Source organism: Solanum lycopersicum, chromosome 4 (assembly GCF_036512215.1).
Source record: "Solanum lycopersicum chromosome 4, SLM_r2.1".
In the NCBI taxonomy this organism is placed as follows: Eukaryota; Viridiplantae; Streptophyta; class Magnoliopsida; order Solanales; family Solanaceae; genus Solanum; species Solanum lycopersicum.
In genome coordinates this window covers 2,455,990-2,475,499 of record NC_090803.1, presented here as the reverse complement: position 1 = coordinate 2,475,499, position 19,510 = coordinate 2,455,990, and the positions used below count along the sequence as shown (strand labels likewise).

Sequence of the window (19,510 nt, the reverse complement as noted above, 5' to 3'; positions counted from 1 at the left end):
CTTTGATTATACCCTTTTGCCACAAGACGAGCCTTAAATCTCTCTATGTCACCATTGGCCTGAAGTTTAACTTTATATACCCATTTACAACCTATTGGATGTTTCCCTGGAGGCAAAGGGACTAAGTCCCAAGTATGATTATCCTGCAAGGCTTGTATCTCAACATTCATAGCATCTATCCAACGAGGGTCTTGTGAAGCCTGTTGATAGGAAGATGGTTCAACCACAGTGTTCAACATACTCAAAAAACTATAGTGTGAAGCTGACAAGCCTCTATAGGACATATAATCTTGAATGGGATATTGCACAGAATTCCCAGATGGCGCAGTCACATAATCTGTCATCCAGAGAGGTCTAGAGGACACTCTTTCAGACCTTCTTGGAGGATTAGAGGAACTATCAATAGAAGTTATAACAGGAACCTCTACTGAAGCAACCTCTACTGAAGTAGGCAATGTGCATCAGAATATGAATCAGATCCAAGAGGAGGTGAAGTAGGACAAACATGTATATCAGGATTGATATCATAATAGGATGAATCACATGAATAATCATAATCAAAAGAACAATCATCACCAGATGCAGAAGAATGTTGAAAAGGAAATGTGAACTCTCTGAACACCACATCTCTATTTACAAAAAAACTTGTGTTTTGCTATGTCGAAAAGGATATAACCTTTAGAGATAGATGAATACCCCATGAAAACATCTTGTACAGCTCTACTTGCAAAATTATCACCTTTTGGTAAAACACTTGCATAACACAAACATCCAAGTACCCTAAGATGATCTAAACGAGGCTTTTTCTTGAACAACATTTCATAAGGAGATTTTCCTTTTAATACAACTGATGGCAGCCTATTAATAATATATGCAGATGTAAGAACACAATTACCCCAAAAATTATTAGGAATATGACCTTGAAACTTTAAAGCTCTTGCAAACTCTAACAAGTGTCTATGCTTCCTCTCAGCAACTCCATTCTGCTGAGGGATATATGCACAAGTTTTCTGATGAACAATCCCCAAATCTTTAAACCATTCAGCTAAATCAAAATTCACGAACTCCCCACCATTGTCTGATCTCACAGTTTGAATCTCATCCTTGAATTGTGTTTGTAGCATCTTGAAGAAAGATCTTAAAATAGGCAATACATCATTTATAAACTTCATAAGAAATACCCACGTGACACGAGTGAAATCATCAACAACAGTAAGGAAGTATTTATTTCCATCAAAAGTAGGAATGTTATGAGGTCCCTATACATCCATATGCAGCAGTTGGAAAGCTTTACATGATTTTGAATCACTATTTGGAAAAGCTAATCTGGTATGTCTAGCTAAGGGGCACACATTACAATTCTCAACAACATCTTTACAATCACCTAATTTGCAACCAAGTATCTCCTTCATAGTTGTGCTGGAAGCATGTCCCAGTCTTTTATGCCACAGTAACAAGTCTGTTTTATTCAGACGATCAGCACACTCCATTTTTGTGATTGTATTACCTGCAACTGCTCTTTTTGTGGAATTCTTAAAGTTCATGAGATAAAGTCCATCCTTCTCTCTACCAATCCCCTTCACTTTCCCAGTGGAAAGGTCCTGGAACAAACAGAAATCAGGATAAAAGGATACAAAACAACTCAATTCCTTAGTTAGTTTTGACACTGACAGAAGGTTGTACTTAAAATCTGGAATAAAAAACACATTGTTGATTTAATCTGTATTTGCAAGCTTGTATTTCCCTATGTGTGAAACTAAAGTCACTCCTCCATTTGGCAAATAAACCTTCTCACATTTCTCTGGATTAATAATCCTAACATCAGACAAATTATCCAAATATGCAGTCATATGATTGGATGCCCCTGTATCAATTATCCATTTCTCTTGTTCTATATTAGCCATAAAAGAATGGATCATACCTGCCATATTCACCATGTTGGCATGAGATTTTTCTTCATCTAGCAATTTTACTATCTGATCATACTGTCCATTGTTAAATGTTGGTGCTCTCTGCATATTCCTATCATTAGAACCATTCTCTGTCATCTCTGCATCTCTCTCTGTATGAACATTATATGCTGTATTTTCTTGTCCTACTTTCTTCTTGTTTTTGAAATAATTTTGTGGATATCCTATTAGTCGATAACAATTGAGTTTCGTATGTCCCTTCATATGACAATGATCACATTGCATTTCCCAATTTCTTTGTGATTTCTGATAACCATCTTTCTTACTAGCAAGAAGTGCAGCTACTTCATTTCCTTGTCCCATGATAGATGTGCTTGCCATAGTTCTTTGGCTTTCCCTTTCAATAAGCATAGAATAGGCTTTGTTAACACTAGGTGTAGGAATAGTCATTAGAATTTGGCTCCTCGCATGATCATATGATTCATTAAGTCCCATTAAGAATTGTATTGGCTTTTGACTCTCCATATGTGCAACAAAATCCTTGGATTTAGGGCAATCACAAGGATTGGGAATCATACTATCAAATTCGACCCATAAATCTCGAAGTTTTGAGAAATATACTGAAATGTTATCTGAACCTTGCATAATTGTTGCTATTCCTTTGTGCAACTGATAGATCTTTGATGCATTGACCTTGTCGAAATGCTCTCTTAGATCTTCCCAGACTGATCTGGCATCTTTGGCATATAATATTCCTGTAAGTAACTCCTTTGCTACTGAACTCATAATCCAACCCACTACGATTGCATTGCAACGATTCCATTGATGACTAAGCTCTTTATCAAAGCTGTCCACACTCAAGGTACCATCGATCAATCCCAACTTGTTCTTTCCTAACAACTGGATTCGCATCGCCCGACTCCATAATGAGTAGTTTTCTGACCATGTCAATCGTATTGAGATGATAGCAACTCCAGTAGTGTCTGAAGGATGAAGATAAAGTGGATGATTATGATCAATGTCAGTTTTAGACATTGTTAAAGATCAAATCAACAGAAAATCTCAACAAAATTACAGAAATCTACAAATATTATGCAGGATCTAACTCATAATCATGAGTTTGTGCTCTGATACCATGTTGAATTATTGAAAATCTGTAACCAAATCTATGAAGATGAAGAGAATAGAAGATGAAGAAGATGGAGAAGATGAAGAAGACAAAAGCTCATTGAGAGAATTGTGTACTGTATATTCCAGAAAATAAGTTACAATATTGGTTGTTACAACATATTTATAATGTGACTAATTATATCTAACTAGCTATCATGTGCAAGTTAAGATGCTTATAACTAATTTCTAACTAACTTGATAAAACACTAACTAACTCACTAATTGTATTTACTTCAACCTATTCCCATTTCATCAATGTTTATTTGTTTGAATTTGCTGCATATTAATCGAAGACTTTTCCAAAACAATCTCTCTATCTCCACGAGATAGTAATAAGGTTTGCATATATTTTATCTTTCCCAGACTCTATTCATAGGAACTTGTTATAATTATATTTCTAGAATTAATTATAAGAAGGTTTCTTTTATTTTTATTTTTTCACCATATTGTCATCATTGCCTTCCTATAATGTCTCAACACAAAATAATGAATGTGAGGATAAGAGAATTTAGGGGATTGCAAAAAAAAAAGAAAAAAGACTCACTATCATTGAATTAGCAAAGCACAAAATAAGTTTTTCTGATTTAGAGATCATGGTTTTAAATACTTTTTGTCATCATTTCAAATATATTTATTTAAAACTTTGGGGAGAAATATAATTGTGAAAGGAAATAAATTAAATGATCACTTCATTTATAATGGATGGCAGCTAAGGCATTTTGTTTTCCACATCTTTTATGGCTTCATCAACTTGGTGATAAGTGATAACCATCATTCATATCCTCATAATATTCTTTTATCAATATCACAGCTCAAAATAATAATTAAAAAAATAAAATAAAATTGAAACCATATAGAGATACTATGACATTATACCAGGTTTAGCCTATTTTTGTATAAAATCATGCACCTTTTATGTACTAGATTGACACATTATGTATAGCACTATAATTTTGTATGATATTGCATATTAAGTAAACTGTTTTAACAATCAAAAAACAGAGAGTTATCCCAACATCAACTATAACATTGTAGACAAAATAAAAAAGCAAATGAGAAAGAAGAGTTATAGCTGCAGATAGCAAATACGTAACTTTATTTCTTAACTAACTCCACCAAGCAAGGCCACTCCACTCTCTCGTGGCCTTTCCATAAACATGATGTTGAAATCTCTAAACCAAGTTCAAATCACCTCACCTTGTGTACCGTCTCCCTGTCCTACAAGCCATCTGCAATGCCTAAATTTCCTGGCTTAACTGCAAATAAAACAAAGGAGAAGCAATACACAGTTAATTAACGAGAAAGAAAACACTCAAGACATTAATTTAAAACATCTCTGGGAAAAAAACTAGTAATCAGATGAACTGAGACTACAAATGCATTGATACTCTCAGAAACTTATTTCTTCTTAAGGCATAAAACTTGACTATAGGTCGCATCTATGTCCTGTAGACACTTAAACTTGCATATAAAATTGATCAAATATACACACATATAGGATGCAAAATTCCACAAATGATGCCAGGTATAAAGCGTGTTTGTCTACTTGTGCCTTTCTTGTAACGTTTTTCTATTTCAGTATTTCAGCCTTTTATTGCTATCCAACAGAAAGTGCTTATACTAATTAATTAGTAAAAACTGAACTAGGGATGGGTGACGATGTAAGAAATTGATTACCGCTGATATATGGACATGAAGTCTGTCCTCTCCTGTGAAATCTACTATCTGTTTCTTAATCTCATCGGCTGAATCTGCAAGCTGACGCTTAATATAAGTTAAATGAATGGTCTTTAAAGTGTCTATATCCCCAAATGCACAAGGGATCTCCGTAAGCTCCTCACAATGTGCTAGTATTAATTCCTCAAGCTTGGGAAAAGTTTCCCTATCAACTTCCCATTCTGATAATTTGTTAAATGACAAACTCAAAGTCTTGAGACATTGATACATGTCCTCACTTGCATCCCACTTATCCTCCATGAAATTAGCGTAAATAATCGCCAGAATTTCAAGCTGAGGCAATGCCGCGATTGCTGACAACAAAGTAGGTGTGACGGTAAAAAAATGCAACCGCAACTCTTTCAAGCTGGTAGGGAAGTGATATTCAATAATGGGATAACCATAATAATTCCATTGGTTGTTGTATACTGCAATGAGCGATTGAAGTTTATTAAGGACATCTAACTTGGGAAACCAATCGTCGTGTGTAGGAGGACACTTGGGTACCATGATGGTGCAATCAAGGTGCTCAAGATTTGGGAACTTCTCTAGAGCATCATTAGTTCCTTGGGAATATGAGATATCAACTTTGGATAAAGTTGTAAGCTTTGAATTCTCACCTTCCAATAGTCTACTTTGGATATTGTCCATGTCCTCTTTATCAAAGAAAGAACTACGGTCAATGCTCACGTGTTTCAGCTTTGACAGTTTGAATAATATTGGCAGTAAAACAATGGTGGAAAATTCCGCATTGATCAGCAAAGTTTCCAGATTCTGGAGGTTCAACCACGACAATGGGATAGCTTTTACATCACGAGTCCAAATTTTTAAGAACCTCAAATGAAATAGGGACCCTATTTCTTCCACTAAATGATGTTGCAGAAGAATGTCATCCAGTTGCAACACTCTAACAAGTCTCATGTGTCTTGTGTGAAACATATACCTGGAGTTATCCAGCGAACTGCTCACTTTCAAAGATATGAGATGCTTACTACCAGCAGAACTGCTCTCTTTCAAAGATATGAGATGCTTACTACCAGCAGAACACTTATTAGAATTAAACAAGACACATTTTTTGTCGTCAGTATGAATGGTTAGTCGACGGTGCAAGAAATCAGAAGCATGAAATGGATCACCTGAATTGATTAACTTGAAAAACTTTTCCTTTCCCGCTTTTACTGAACAAAAATCATGCACAACATCATGCACATAGCAAGCTCTGATCATTACAGACGTCCAATAACTCCCAGAGGGGATATGATCCACCATTATCAGACCACTGGAAATTAAAGCATCCAAGTAACTTTCAGTTACTTCCTCTAAACTACACTTGGATGGAATATCATGATCCACCAATCCTTCAGCCATCCACAACTGCATCAATGTAGAGACTGGAGTTCGTTCGCTCTTTTGCAATGTTGCAAAGTAAAGCAACAACGGCTTCAGCTGGTATGGTAAATGGTCATAACTTGATTGCATAACATTCATAATCTGCGAATTGATGTTGGAAGAAGTAAAGGAATCCAAATTATTTTGAATCTTAACCCAAAAATCTTTTTCCTTTTCCTTTTCCTTTCCTTCCCTTCCTCTAACAATCACTCCAGCAATCAAAACAAGAGCCAAAGGAAGCCCTTTACATTTCTCAACTATTTCGTGTCCAATATCCAACAGTTCAGCAGGGCAGCTTCCTTCATCTCCAAATACCCTTTTTTCGAATAACTCCCAACTTTTTTCATCTGTTAAAACTTGGAGGTCCACAGGATCACTACGGCATTTAACTTTCAAACCTACCTCACCACTTCGGCTAGTTAAGATAACTCTATTTCCTCTCTCAACCTTTGGAAAACATGCTATTAACATCTCCCCTGTTGCAATATCCCACACATCATCCAAGACGATGAGGTACCTTTTATCGTACAGTGCAACTCGTAGCTTTTCAGCAAGGTCATATTCACTTTCATTTCCTCCCGAGCCAGTAACTTGCTGAAGAATCTCCCGCAACACCTTTGACTTGTTAAAGTTTTGGGAAACAGTGCACTTAGCACGAACATTGAAATGACTTGCAACTAATGTATTGTTATACACTTTATTGGCAAGAGTAGTTTTACCGACTCCTGGCATTCCAACAATGGAAATGACATCAAGCTCGGATTCATGTTCATCAAGGAGCTGGCCAATGATCCAGGCTTCTTCTTCCTCATGACCTACTGTTACCTCAACAAAAGGTGATGAGGTTAACACAATTGACTCATGGGAAGACTTTGCATCAAGGGGTTCATCCCCATTCATATCCTCCAGCTGTAAACCGGTGACTTGTGCCACAATAAGCTTGATCTTATCAGTGACATTCGGAAGTGAGAAGATTAAATGCGAGAGAGGTTTATCTCTGACAAGAATGGAATTAATGACATGCTCTGCCTCATATGCCACATCCAAAGCATGCAACCAACAATCTTTAACTACTCCACTAGTGCCATCCAACGTTTTCCTGACTTTCCCGAAAGATGATGTTAGGAATTCGAGGCTTTGTTTCACCATCCCAATTTCTTTCTTTATGAGAGAAACTGAATAAGCATTGGAAATGAGCAAATCCTTTAAATGTCTGAGTAGAAGATTCATGAAGAGGAAACCATCATCCATAGGAAAATGAAGTTGAGATGACTCGGGAGCTTTTAAAAAAATGTGTCTGATATCTCCCTTCATTTGTTCAATTTCTTGAAAAAAGTCTGGAGCTGAAAAGTTCGCTTCATTGATATTATTCTCAGATATCTCCTCCAACTGCTTGCTCACCAGAACAGATATTGTTCTTGTAAGCACTCCAGCATGTGCCAACATATCGTTCAATTTTTTATGATGGATAAACCGTTTTGGTATATCAGTGAGAAAGATCAATAGGAACTCCATCATGACATTAATGCTTTGAGTTGGAGCGTAATTTACATCTACCGCAACTTCCATGTGTGGTTGGAGATGAATGAGATAATTTTGAAGAATCCTTGGAGATGCTTTTAGGATTTGCTTAACAAATCCTTCTTGTTCTTTTGACCTTGATTCTTTGATGAGGTTAGAAGTAGAAATGTGGAGAACCTCCAGCTCAAGAGGGATTATGTCGATGAGTAGAGAAGTGATCTTGGAAGAGCATTCAGAGATGGCATACTCATATCTATAGCTTTTGTACCTTCCAGTCAAAAGATCAGAACAGAATTGTGTTACTCTATCAACTGCCACTTCATACCGAGTATGGAGAAATTCTGTTTTTGTTGTTTTGTTGCATTCCAACTGATAGAAATCTCTGAGATGTGTGCATACTTGCCGAAGAATGTTGTATTCACTCATGAGGGGTTGAAGCAAATCATAACAATACTTTGGTAGATCATGGAGATTTCTGATGAGGTATTCAAACTTCTTCATCTCTATCGCCGTGGCTACATATTCATTCTTCAAACTAAAATAATTTCTTATCTCTTCTAGCGGCAGAGGGGCAAGACATTCCATGTGGTATTTCTTTAGGATTAAATCATCTTCACAGAAAAGGAACTCAGCAAGTAGATCGAATTTCTTTATATGAATATACATCCTGTAATAAAAGTCATCCAAATTCGTCGAATTCCCTAACAGGGCAATTGCTCTTAGGAATCTCAGTTCCATTCTTAGCTTTCGAATCACATCCAATTTTGAAGCAATGAATTTCTTCTTTTTTTGCTTCGTCCGAATCAAGAAATCATCAATAAGATTCGTGATTCTTGTTTTATGTTCCTCAAATAGTAGCTGCTAAATCAAAAACATATTCATCAGCAAAATTTTGGCTGCAACACTTAAAAATTACAGTGCTGATAGACAATAGACGTACCAATGGTTTCCCTCCTTCTTCCATTTAATCTCTAACCTCGAACCAGCCTTCAATATCTACAAAATTTGATTTTTCAAACTAATCACATGCACATGTATCAATAAAATTCACTCAACTTTAGGAATTGAAGTTTGTTTTGTATCAAAAAAATAACTCAACTTAAATTTTTATATCAATAAAATTCACTCAACTTTAGGAATTGATCTAGCAAAGTCGTTGAAGTTTGTTTTGTATAAAAAAAATCACTCAACTTAGACATTTGTGTTAGTTAAATCACTAAATAAAATTTATCATTAATTCTTTTTGTTTCATATAAAATAGACCCTACAAATAAATAAAATTAACAAAACTAGTTTAATTTTTTTATGAGGAACTTCTTTAGTGAAACAAATACTCTTTATCATAATATACTATGATAGGTAAACATGAATATGTATAGGCATAATACACATATTGGACCCTAAACTTGACTTCAAATTTTAACTTTAACGTCCAACTTTCATAATGTACAAACAAAAACTTTAACTATCCAACTTTTAAATAAATAAACACATGGGTCCTACATGGCACAATACACGTAAGACACCACGTAGGACAAAAAAGGACATGTAGGACATATGTGTCTATTTGTTCAACTTTATACAAGTTTGAGTGTCTATTTGTGCACATCCAAAGTTAAAGGGCAAAAATGTGATTTGAAACCAAGTTAAAAGGGTATATTTATGAATTATGCCATACGTACATTTTGAAGAGTGACAAAGATTGCATCATGGAACAAGTTTAGCAGACGTGATCTATGTTTAAGAAGATCATTGGTAAGAAGTCATTTGCCAAGAAACGGGGAAGCAAGGAAAGCAAGGTTGTTGATGATAATGTTAGTACGTTCAATGAAATGCCATACACTGTAATGAAATACAAAACTGTGTAGCTACAAAGACTCGAATAGTTTGACATCATTCAAAAAGGGGGAATTTGTTGGACGTTAGAAGTGCTGATTATTCTGAAGATCCCTAAGGAAAATTGCTGGAAGGATTTTTCTATCCAAGTCAAGGCAACGTGCGACAATGCGAAATCTCAGTAGTAAAAGGTTGTTTGTCAAGTTCAAGTAGGAGAATAAATACTACAGAGATGAGGATTTCTTTCCAGTGAAAAGTTTCAGCGGTAACAAGTTGAAGAAGAACGTATAAGCGGTTGCGGCTGAACGTGTTTATTTCGATGAGTTTCAAAGATGCATAATGGAGCAAATTTGATTCAAACTTACTGGAAGGAAGATTCCAAACTTACTGAAAGAAGGATTCCAAACTTACGTAGAGCTTGATAATGTTGGGTTATGGGTCTTTTTTCCCTTCCTATGTGGATAAATAAAAGTCCAATTTGGACCAACCCATTTTTGTCCATAAGCCCATTCTTATGAGGCAAATATAAGCCTATTTTAGGTCTTATTTTCAGATTTTTTTTAGAGAGAGTTTTTCAGCAGCCAAAAGAGAGAAAAAAGAGAGAAATTCGCAGTCAAAAATTCAGCCATAACAACCAACTTCAAATTGCGATTCCTGCTTCGTTTCTTGTCCGATTGAGCTGATTTTTGGACAGCATATTATCTTCATCTCAATCTTTGATTAGGAACTGACAGAGTTGGATTTGGTGGTCTGCAGCTTCAGTTTTGCTGTCGTGAACAGTAGCTGCGAAATTGGTGATTTTGCTCCTTTAATTCTCTAGATTTGGTGCAATCTTATTTTGTTGTTGCTCGTTGTTTGGCACTTTATTTTGTGGCCAATTTTGGAGAACAATATTGTAACTCTTGGTGATTATAGTGGAGCTTTTGGTCCCGTGGTTTTTTACTCTTCACATCGAAGGGTTTTCCACGTAAATCTTGGTGTCTTGTGTGATTGGTTTATTATTGTCTTGTTATATTTGTTTGGTTGAATTACTTGCTGCCTTACTATCATATTGCTTGTGGTTGTTTGTTTTCTCTTGGTTCAAATCGAAAAGGGAAAGTATAGACTTGGGTATTCTTCCGCTGTTATCCTGTCAGGCATTCTTTGTTAGTGCCTTGTCTTTCCCAACAAAGTGGTATCAGAGCATTGGTTATTGTTGATTGTCGTTTTGAATGATGGAGGCAAATATGAGCAAAATGGTGTGTTTAACTTGTAGTAACTATCATATTTGGAAAGGCAAGATGAAAGATCTTCTATTTGTCAAGAAGATGCATTTACCTGTGTTTGCTTCTAATAAGCCTCAGTCTTTGAATGATGAAGAATGGGAATTTGAGCATCTGCAGGTTTGTGGCTATATTAGACAATGGGTTGAAGATAATGTTAGAAATCATATTGTGAATGAGACACATGCCAAAAGTTTGTGGGATAAGCTCGAGACACTTTATGCTTCGAAGACTGGCAACAACAAGTTGTTCCTATTGAAACAATTAATGAATATCAGGTATAAAGGGGGCACTCCTATTTCTGATCATATTAATGATTTTCAGGGTGTTCTTGACCAGCTGTCCGGAATGGGTGTAAAGTTTGATGATGAGATACAGGGACTTTGGCTTCTTAATACTCTGCCAGACTCTTGGGAAACTCTTCGTGTTTCTTTGACTAATTCTGCTCCCAGTGGTGTTGTAACCATGGAATATACTAAGAGTGGTGTCTTGAATGAAGAAATGAGAAGAAGATCTCAAGCCTCATCTTCTTCAGCTTCACACTCCGATGTTTTGGTTACTGAAGATAGGGGGAGAAACAAGTTCAGAGGTCAAAATGATAGAGGTAAAAGTAGAAGCAAGTCAAAGTCTAAATACAAGAATACTACATGTGACTATTGCCACAAGAATGGGCATATCATGAAATATTGTTACAAGCACAAGAGAGATATGAGACAACAAAAGAGAGAAGGCGATAATGAAAATCGTGTTGTTGTTGTTGCTAATAATGATCTTCTTGTTTCTTGTGATGAAAATGCCATTAATCTTGTTCGTGATGAGTCTAGCTGGTTTGTGGATTCTGGTGCTACTTCTCATGTCACGCCAAAGAAGGAATTATTTTCTTCTTATACTCCAGGTAATTTTGGAACGTTGAAAATGGGCAATAATCATGAAGTTGAAGTTATTGGCATTGGGACAGTTTGTTTGGAAAGTAACAATGGTTCCAAACTAGTTCTTAATAATGTCAAGCATGCTCCAGATGTTCGCTTGAATTTGATTTCTGTGGGATATCTTGATGATGAGGGTTATGTTAATACACTTGGTGCTGGCCAGTGGAAGCTTACTAGAGGTTTGATGGTTGTGGCCCGTGGTGACAAGTTGTCTAACTTGTATGTATTTCAGGGCTCCATATCCAGAGACTCAGTAAATTTGGTGGAGAATGATACTTCATCAGAGTTATGGATAGAAGGCTGAGTCATATGAGCGATAAGGGGATTGATAGTTTGGCTAAGAAAAATTTGCTTTCTGGAGTGAAACAAGCAAAGTTGAAGAAATGTGTTCATTGCTTAGCCGGTAAACAGAAAAGAGTTTCTTTTCAGAGTCATCCGCCTTCAAGAAAGCTTGATTTGCTGGAGTTGGTACATTCTGATTTGTGTGGTCCTTTTAAGGTAAGATCTCATGGTGGTGCACTTTACTTTGTGACTTTTATTGATGATCATTCTCGCAAACTCTGGGTATTTCCTTTGAAGTCCAAGGATCAAGTACTTGATGTGTTCAAGGGTTTTCAGGCCTTGGTTGAAAGATAAACAGGGAAGACATTGAAATGCATCCGCTCAGATAATGGTGGTGAGTATATTGGTCCTTTTGATAGATATTGCAGAGAGCAGGGTATTAGGCATCAGAAAACTCCTCCAAAGACTCCTCAGTTAAATGGTTTAGCAGAGAGGATGAACAGAACTCTAGTTGAGAGGGTTAGATGTATGCTTTCAGATGCTAAGCTGTCAGATTCCTTTTGGGCAGAAGCACTTAATACTGCTGCTTATGTTATCAATTTATCTCCTGCTGTTGCTTTAGATGGTGATGTCCCTGACAGAGTTTGGACTGGTAAGAATGTTTCTTATGATCATCTTAGAGTCTTTGGGTGTAAAGCCTTTGTACATGTTCCCAAGGATGAAAGGTCAAAGTTGGATGTTAAAACTAGGCAGTGTATCTTCATTGGTTATGGTCAAGATGAATTTGGCTATCGTTTCTATGATCCTGTTGAGAAGAAACTTGTTAGAAGCCGTGATGTTGTGTTCTTTGAAGACCAAACAATTGAAGATTTTGACAAAGCTGACAAGGCTGATTTTCAGACTAGTGAGAGCTTAGTTGATGTTGATCCAGTTCCGTTGACTATTGCACCGGAAGAAAATCTTCATAATGATGAAAATCAAGTTAATAATGAAGATGGTGATCATGTTCAGAATGACCGGCATGATGTTGTTGATGCTCCAGTGCAAGATGATGTGGTTGTCCAACAACCAATTATAGATGCTCCAGAGAGTTCTCTCAGACGATCTAGTAGAGAGAGAATCGTTATTCTCCCAATGAGTGTGTACTCTTGACTGACGGGGGAGAACCTGAGAGTCTTGATGAGGCCATGGAAAGTGAAGAAAAAGAAAGGTGGTTTGATGCTATGGAAGATGAGATTAAATCCTTGCATGATAATCATACCTTTGATTTGGTTAAGTTACCTAAAGACAGAAAAGCTTTGAAAAACAGGTGGGTTTTTCGGGTGAAACATGAAGATGGTAATCCAGTTCCACGGTACAAAGCTAGATTAGTTGTCAAGGGATTTAATCAGAAAAAAGGAGTTGATTTTGATGAGATATTCTCTCCAGTTGTGAAGATGTCATCCATTCGTGTGGTTCTAGGCTTGGCTGCAAGTCTAGATTTAGAGGTTGAACAAATGGATGTTAAAACTGCTTTCCTCCATGGTGACTTAGATGAAGAAATTTATATGGAGCAACCGGAAGGTTTTGAAGTCAAGGGTAAAGAGAATTATGTTTGCAAATTGAAGAAGAGCTTGTATGGTTTGAAACAAGCTCCCAGGCAGTGGTACAGGAAGTTTGGTTCTTTTATGAGTCAGCAGGGCTTCAAGAAGACTTCTTCAGACCATTGTGTTTTTGTGCAAAAGTTCTCTGATGGTGACTTTATTATTGTGTTGCTTTATGTTGATGACATGCTTGTTGTTGGTCATAATACTTGCAGGATTCAGAAGTTGAAGCAAGAGTTGAGTAAGTCTTTTGCTATGAAAGACTTAGGACCAGCAAGGCAGATTCTTGGCATGCAGATTGTCCGTGATAGAAAGGCCAAGAAATTGGTATTATCACAAGAGAAGTACATTCAGAAAGTACTTCGGAGATTCAGTATGGACAAAGCTAAGGTTGTCAGTACACCTTTAGCTATGCACTTCAAATTGAGCACGAAACAGTGTCCTTCTAGTGATGATGAGAAGGAAGATATGAAGAAAGTTCCTTATGCTTCAGCTGTTGGTAGTTTGATGTATGCGATGGTTTGTATAAGACCGGATATTGCTCACGCTGTTGGAGTTGTTAGCCGTTTTCTTTCTAATCCGGGAAGAGAACATTGGAATGCTGTGAAGTGGGTTATGAGATATCTCTGTGGCACTTCTAGTCTGAGTTTGTGTTTTGGTACAGGGAAGCCTATTCTTTGTGGTTATACTGATTCAGACATGGCTGGTGATGTTGATACTCGCAAGTCTACTTCAGGGTACTTGGTTACTTTTGCAGGGGGAACTGTGTCTTGGCAATCTAGGTTGCAAAAATGTGTTGCTCTATCTACTACAGAAGCTGAGCTTATTGCTATCGTTGAAGTTTGTAAAGAATTGCTTTGGATGAAGAGATTCTTGGGGGAACTTGGTTGTGCTCAAGAGAGGTATGTGCTTTATTGTGACAGTCAAAGTGCTATACATCTTGGCAAGAATTCTACGTTCCATGGTCGGTCTAAACACATTGATGTGAGATACCATTGGATTTGAGATGTGTTGGATTCTAAGTTGCTTGAGCTTGAAAAGATTCATACAAATGACAATGGTTCTGATATGATGACTAAAGCTTTGCCAAGAGGGAAGTTTGAAGATTGTTGCATGGTCGCCGGGATGGCGGTCTCCTCCACATAGTCGTGAGGGGGAGAATTGTTGGGTTATGGGTCTTTTTTCCCTTCCTATGTGGATAAATAAAAGCCCAATTTGGACCAACCCATTTTTGTCCATAAGCCCATTCTTATGAGGCAAATATAAGCCTATTTTAGGTCTTATTTTCAGATTTTTTTTAGAGAGAGTTTTTCAGCAGCCAAAAGAGAGAAAAAAGAGAGAAATTCGCAGTCAAAAATCCAGCCATAACAACCAACTTCAAATTGCGATTCCCGCTTCGTTTTTTGTCTGATTGAGCTGATTTTTGGACAGCATATTATCTTCATCTCAATCTTTGATTAGGAACTGACAGAGTTGGATTTGGTGGTCTACAGCTTCAGTTTTACTGTCGTGAACAGTAGCTGCAAAATTGGTGATTTTGCTCCTTTAATTCTCTAGATTTGGTGCAATCTTATTTTGTTGTTGCTCGTTGTTTGGCACTTTATTTTGTGGCCAATTTTGGAGAACAATATTGTAACTCTTGGTGATTATAGTGGAGCTTTTGGTCCCGTGGTTTTTTACTCTTCACATCGAAGGGTTTTCCACGTAAATCTTGGTGTCTTGTGTGATTGGTTTATTATTGTCTTGTTATATTTGTTTGGTTGAATTACTTGCTGCCTTACTATCATATTGCTTGTGGTTGTTTGTTTTCTCTTGGTTCAAATCGAAAAGGGAAAGTATAGACTTGGGTATTCTTCCGCTGTTATCCTGTCAAGCATTCTTTGTTAGTCCCTTGTCTTTCCCAACAGATAATTGTTAGAAAGCCGACTTAATGTAGGAAAACTACTTCCTAGTTGGATAAGGAAAGAAGTAGCGTAATTTGTTAATTGTTGCGGCAAAAACAAATGAAGTCCAAACTTGAGTTCAATAAGGAAAACTTGTGCGTAAGTTTTTTCCTGAGGCAGTATACTTAACAAGTTGAACTTAACAAGGTTTCGTGGAGGCAAATACAAAGTTGATTCAAACAAGGAATTGAAAAAGGTAGTAAAGAACTTGATCGAGCAGTTACAGTCCTACTTTTAACAGGACTTCAGCAAAGTTGATTTAAGAAACTATTCAAGGAAACTTGATGCAATTTTTTCTGAGGCGGTGGTTAACTGATTAACTGAAGCGTGTTTTCTTAATTAAAAAGGAAAAGGTTGCTGGAAGAGTTTATCTGTCTAAGTCAAATACAAAGTAGGAAATTACGAGAAATTCGATTTCGAGTATAATTTTGATTGAGGAAGTTGTTTTGAAGAAGACTTAGGTGAATAACTAAGTCTATAAAAAGGGCCATAGTTTTGCTTATGAAGATTGCACACTTACGTAGAGAGAAGATCAAAACACGATCAAGAGGTTTGAGAGATTTTTGAGATTTATTAGGAGTGTTGCCAATATAAGAGGAAAAAGTTGTAAGATTGTAATTAAGAGTTTTGATTACAGTCTTAGTTTTGTGAGTAGGAGTTGCTCGACAAGTTGTGGAACTTGAAGAACATTAAAAGATATAAAATCGGGGGTTTTGTATCTTTGGATAGCTAGGAATTAGAGTTTATAATTCCTTAGGTTACATAGTTTTGTAATTTGTTGTTGATGTTCAAATTTTAATGAAGTGGAGTTAAATCCTACAGAGGTGTAGGTCGTGGTTTTTACCCTTATGAGTTAGGTTTTTTACGATAAAATATTGTGTCATTATTTTATTTGCTTTACAAAACGTAATTACTGTAATCTGCAAAAAAACATATAGAATAAACCTGTTCCTTAGGCGAATTCGGGGGTCAGAATTCCAACATACTAATTACTAAATAAAAAAAAAATTAGGAGTTCTATTTATTGGTCCACTAGTGTATTTGTTTTTGAGGATTAACACAAATAAATTAATAATGAAATTTGTATTTACAAATCTAATCAAGACTCATTAGAGAATAAGAGTACTAAAATAATATTTAAAATTATGACCTCAATTAACTTTCTAAATATATTATAACTGACAGCTTTTGTTTAACAATGCAAAAATTAAATAACAATGCTCTAACAAAATTTGTCTTTTTTGTTTTGTAATTTTTTTCAAAAAAATAAAAAAAAATAATGTTATATATTATTGTACTTCTTCGTTGAAGCTTATAACTATTTTGACTATATTAATCTTTGATCTTTTCTTATAATGTTAATTTTCAACTTAATTTTTTGCTTTAACTAGTCAATTTTGTGTAAATATTTTTTTAAAATAATAATAATAATAATAATAATAATGTCATAATGCTTACATACTTTAATATTATAAAAGTATGCATTTCATTAATTAAGCTTGTTTGTAAAAGTTTATTAACAATTTAATTTTTATTCATTTATAAGGTTTATATTTATATGACATAAAAAATAACTTTTTTTACTATATCAAATGTTTTTAAGTGATATATTTAGTTAATGATTTTATTGATATAAAAGTCTAAGTTGAATGATTTTATTGATATAAAATAAAGTTTAATGACTTTGCTACATAAATTTCCAAAGTTGAGTGATCTTTTGAGATATTAACTCATCTTTAAAAGAATGCCAACTGTTAAATTTGTGGCATAATATATAAATATGTCTTTTGACTTATCTTTAAATTACATTTATGTCCTTCAACTTTGGATATGCACTAGTAAAACTTAAACTAATATAAAGTTTAACAAATAGACATGTATATCCTATATGACATTCTACATGTATCGTGCCACATATGACTCATTTTATATGTCACCCTTTTCTAAAATAGCTGAACCACAGTATATGTCACAAATTTATGCATAAATTGCCAACTTTTGCCCATTCCTTAATAGATTAATTAATTAATTTTAAAAATGTTTTTATTTTGACTAACCTAGAAAATCTACAAGTAACTAGTTTCATTCAGAGAGTAGTTCATTCATTCATTATCTATTTTCTCTATTTGCTACTTAATTCTATAAAATCTGATTTGAAATAAAATATCAACAAACAAATTAAATATGAACCAAAATTTTAGATAAAACAACAAACCAATATTTGTATTCAAATCTTCTTCAAGATGTGCCTCGGTGATTAAATCAAAAAACAAATGATTTGTCGAACTAGAATTAAAATTCATTTGTCATCTAATTTCATTATCAGTACCATCAGATTCAGCAGGAAAATTAATTGGAATTTGAATATTTTGTGATGTTCTTTTTAAAAATTTATACATAAAAATATATATATGTATAAAAAAAAACATTTTACACAAAATATATAGAAAAATTGATGTGGGAAAAATTTGATTTTCTAAAATTTTTGGATCAAGTGGTAAAAAAATGTGGCTGCAAAAAATAAACTCTAAAATTTAATTAAATAGTGATCCAAATACATTTATACTTTTGAAATCTAACATGTTCATCAAAATTGTCTTAAGCAAACATTAAATAAAGGTAAAGGATAAAATTATTTCAAAAATGCAAATGAAAAAGATGACATATAATATGCGATGAAGAGAGTATAAATTTATCAGGATAGATAAAGCGATTTGATATATTAGTGAATAGGAACTCGATCATGACATTAATACTTTGAGTTTGAAGAAGCTTACAAATCCTTGATGAGCTTAGAAGTAGAAATGTGAGTCTCCTTTGCCTTTTCTGAATCTTACAAGTAGAAATGTGAGTCTCCTTTGCCTTTTCTGAATAGAAGGTATTTCATTTTATTTTATCTTTTTTTTTTCTCATTCGGTGTTCGGAGCCTACATTAGAGCTTCGACTAATTTTGAATCACGTACTGCAGAAGGTATTTCATTAGAAAAATAATAATTAGAGTAAATTTCGATTTAGATGTCCACTTTAAAAGTGACACACATATTTATACACCAATGATTATCATATGTTAGTTATAATTTTACTTTTATAGTATAACTCCTCAAGTATAATAAATGTATTTTCTGGTCCGAAAAACACTCATTACAATTTAGTAGTATTAGAAATTTTTAAAAATTAAATAAAGGAAAAATTATTTTCTTTTCTTGATTTATTAAAATAAACAAATAAATAGAGACAAATATAAAAAAAATATGAACAAGTAAATAAAAAAAATATAAAAAGAAATATGAACAAATAAATAAAGACAGATAAAAAAACATATAAACAAATAAATAGAGATCGAAAAAGTAACGTTCAATGAGTCTAATTTGATAAGAAAGAAGGGACCCACAAATTGCTTCCCACGCTAAGCCGACAACCTCAATTATTCTGTCGGATTCTAAAATCCCTAAAACATACAATCTCCCATTATTCTCACTTCTCCGTGGTTTGATTTTATTAAAGTTCCATTATTTTAAATAAATGTAATATAATTTTATATATTTTAGTAATTTTTAATTTTTAGCTGATGTATACATATTATATATATATATATATATATATATATATATATATATATATATATATATATATATATATATATATATATATATTAAAGTTTAACAATTTTGAATGTGTATCACTTTAATTTTCAAATTATGATTGAAAAATAAAAAGTAAAATGTGTGTGTATTACTTTAAGACCCACTATTCTGAATGTGTATCACTTTAAGACCCACTAATAGACCTCATTTTCAAATTATGATTGGAAAATAAAAAAAGTAAACCTTAATTATCAATTCCATAAATTTAGCATATAATCCTTCAAAAAAAGGAAATAAATCAAATGTTAAAATATTTATTAAAAAATCAAAAATTGAATATTCGGCTATTTAAAATTTTAAATAGTATATTCTTGTAATTTTTCCC

The 19,510-nt window shown here is 34.4% G+C and overlaps 2 protein-coding genes across 3 annotated transcripts; both read right to left on the bottom strand.

Moving 5' to 3' along the window:
- Positions 1–1,200: 1,200 nt before the first annotated feature.
- Positions 1,201–3,876, bottom strand: LOC138348239 (uncharacterized). Its single transcript, XM_069296926.1, has 2 exons — positions 1,922–3,876; positions 1,201–1,601 (listed from the first exon to the last, which is right to left on the bottom strand). The coding sequence occupies exons 1-2, from the start codon at positions 2,943–2,945 to the stop codon at positions 1,567–1,569; spliced, it is 1,059 nt and encodes a 352-aa protein (XP_069153027.1). The 5' UTR covers positions 2,946–3,876; the 3' UTR covers positions 1,201–1,566.
- Positions 3,877–4,013: 137 nt separating this feature from the next.
- Positions 4,014–18,430, bottom strand: help1 (hero resistance protein 1 homologue). 2 transcript variants are annotated; one of them, XM_069296367.1, is made up of 4 exons: positions 18,319–18,430; positions 8,647–8,702; positions 4,758–8,567; positions 4,014–4,336 (listed from the first exon to the last, which is right to left on the bottom strand). In XM_069296367.1, exons 2-4 carry the CDS (start codon positions 8,668–8,670, stop codon positions 4,319–4,321), a joined length of 3,852 nt encoding a protein of 1,283 aa, XP_069152468.1. In that variant the 5' UTR covers positions 8,671–8,702; positions 18,319–18,430; the 3' UTR covers positions 4,014–4,318.
- Between the last annotated feature and the right edge of the window lie 1,080 nt (positions 18,431–19,510).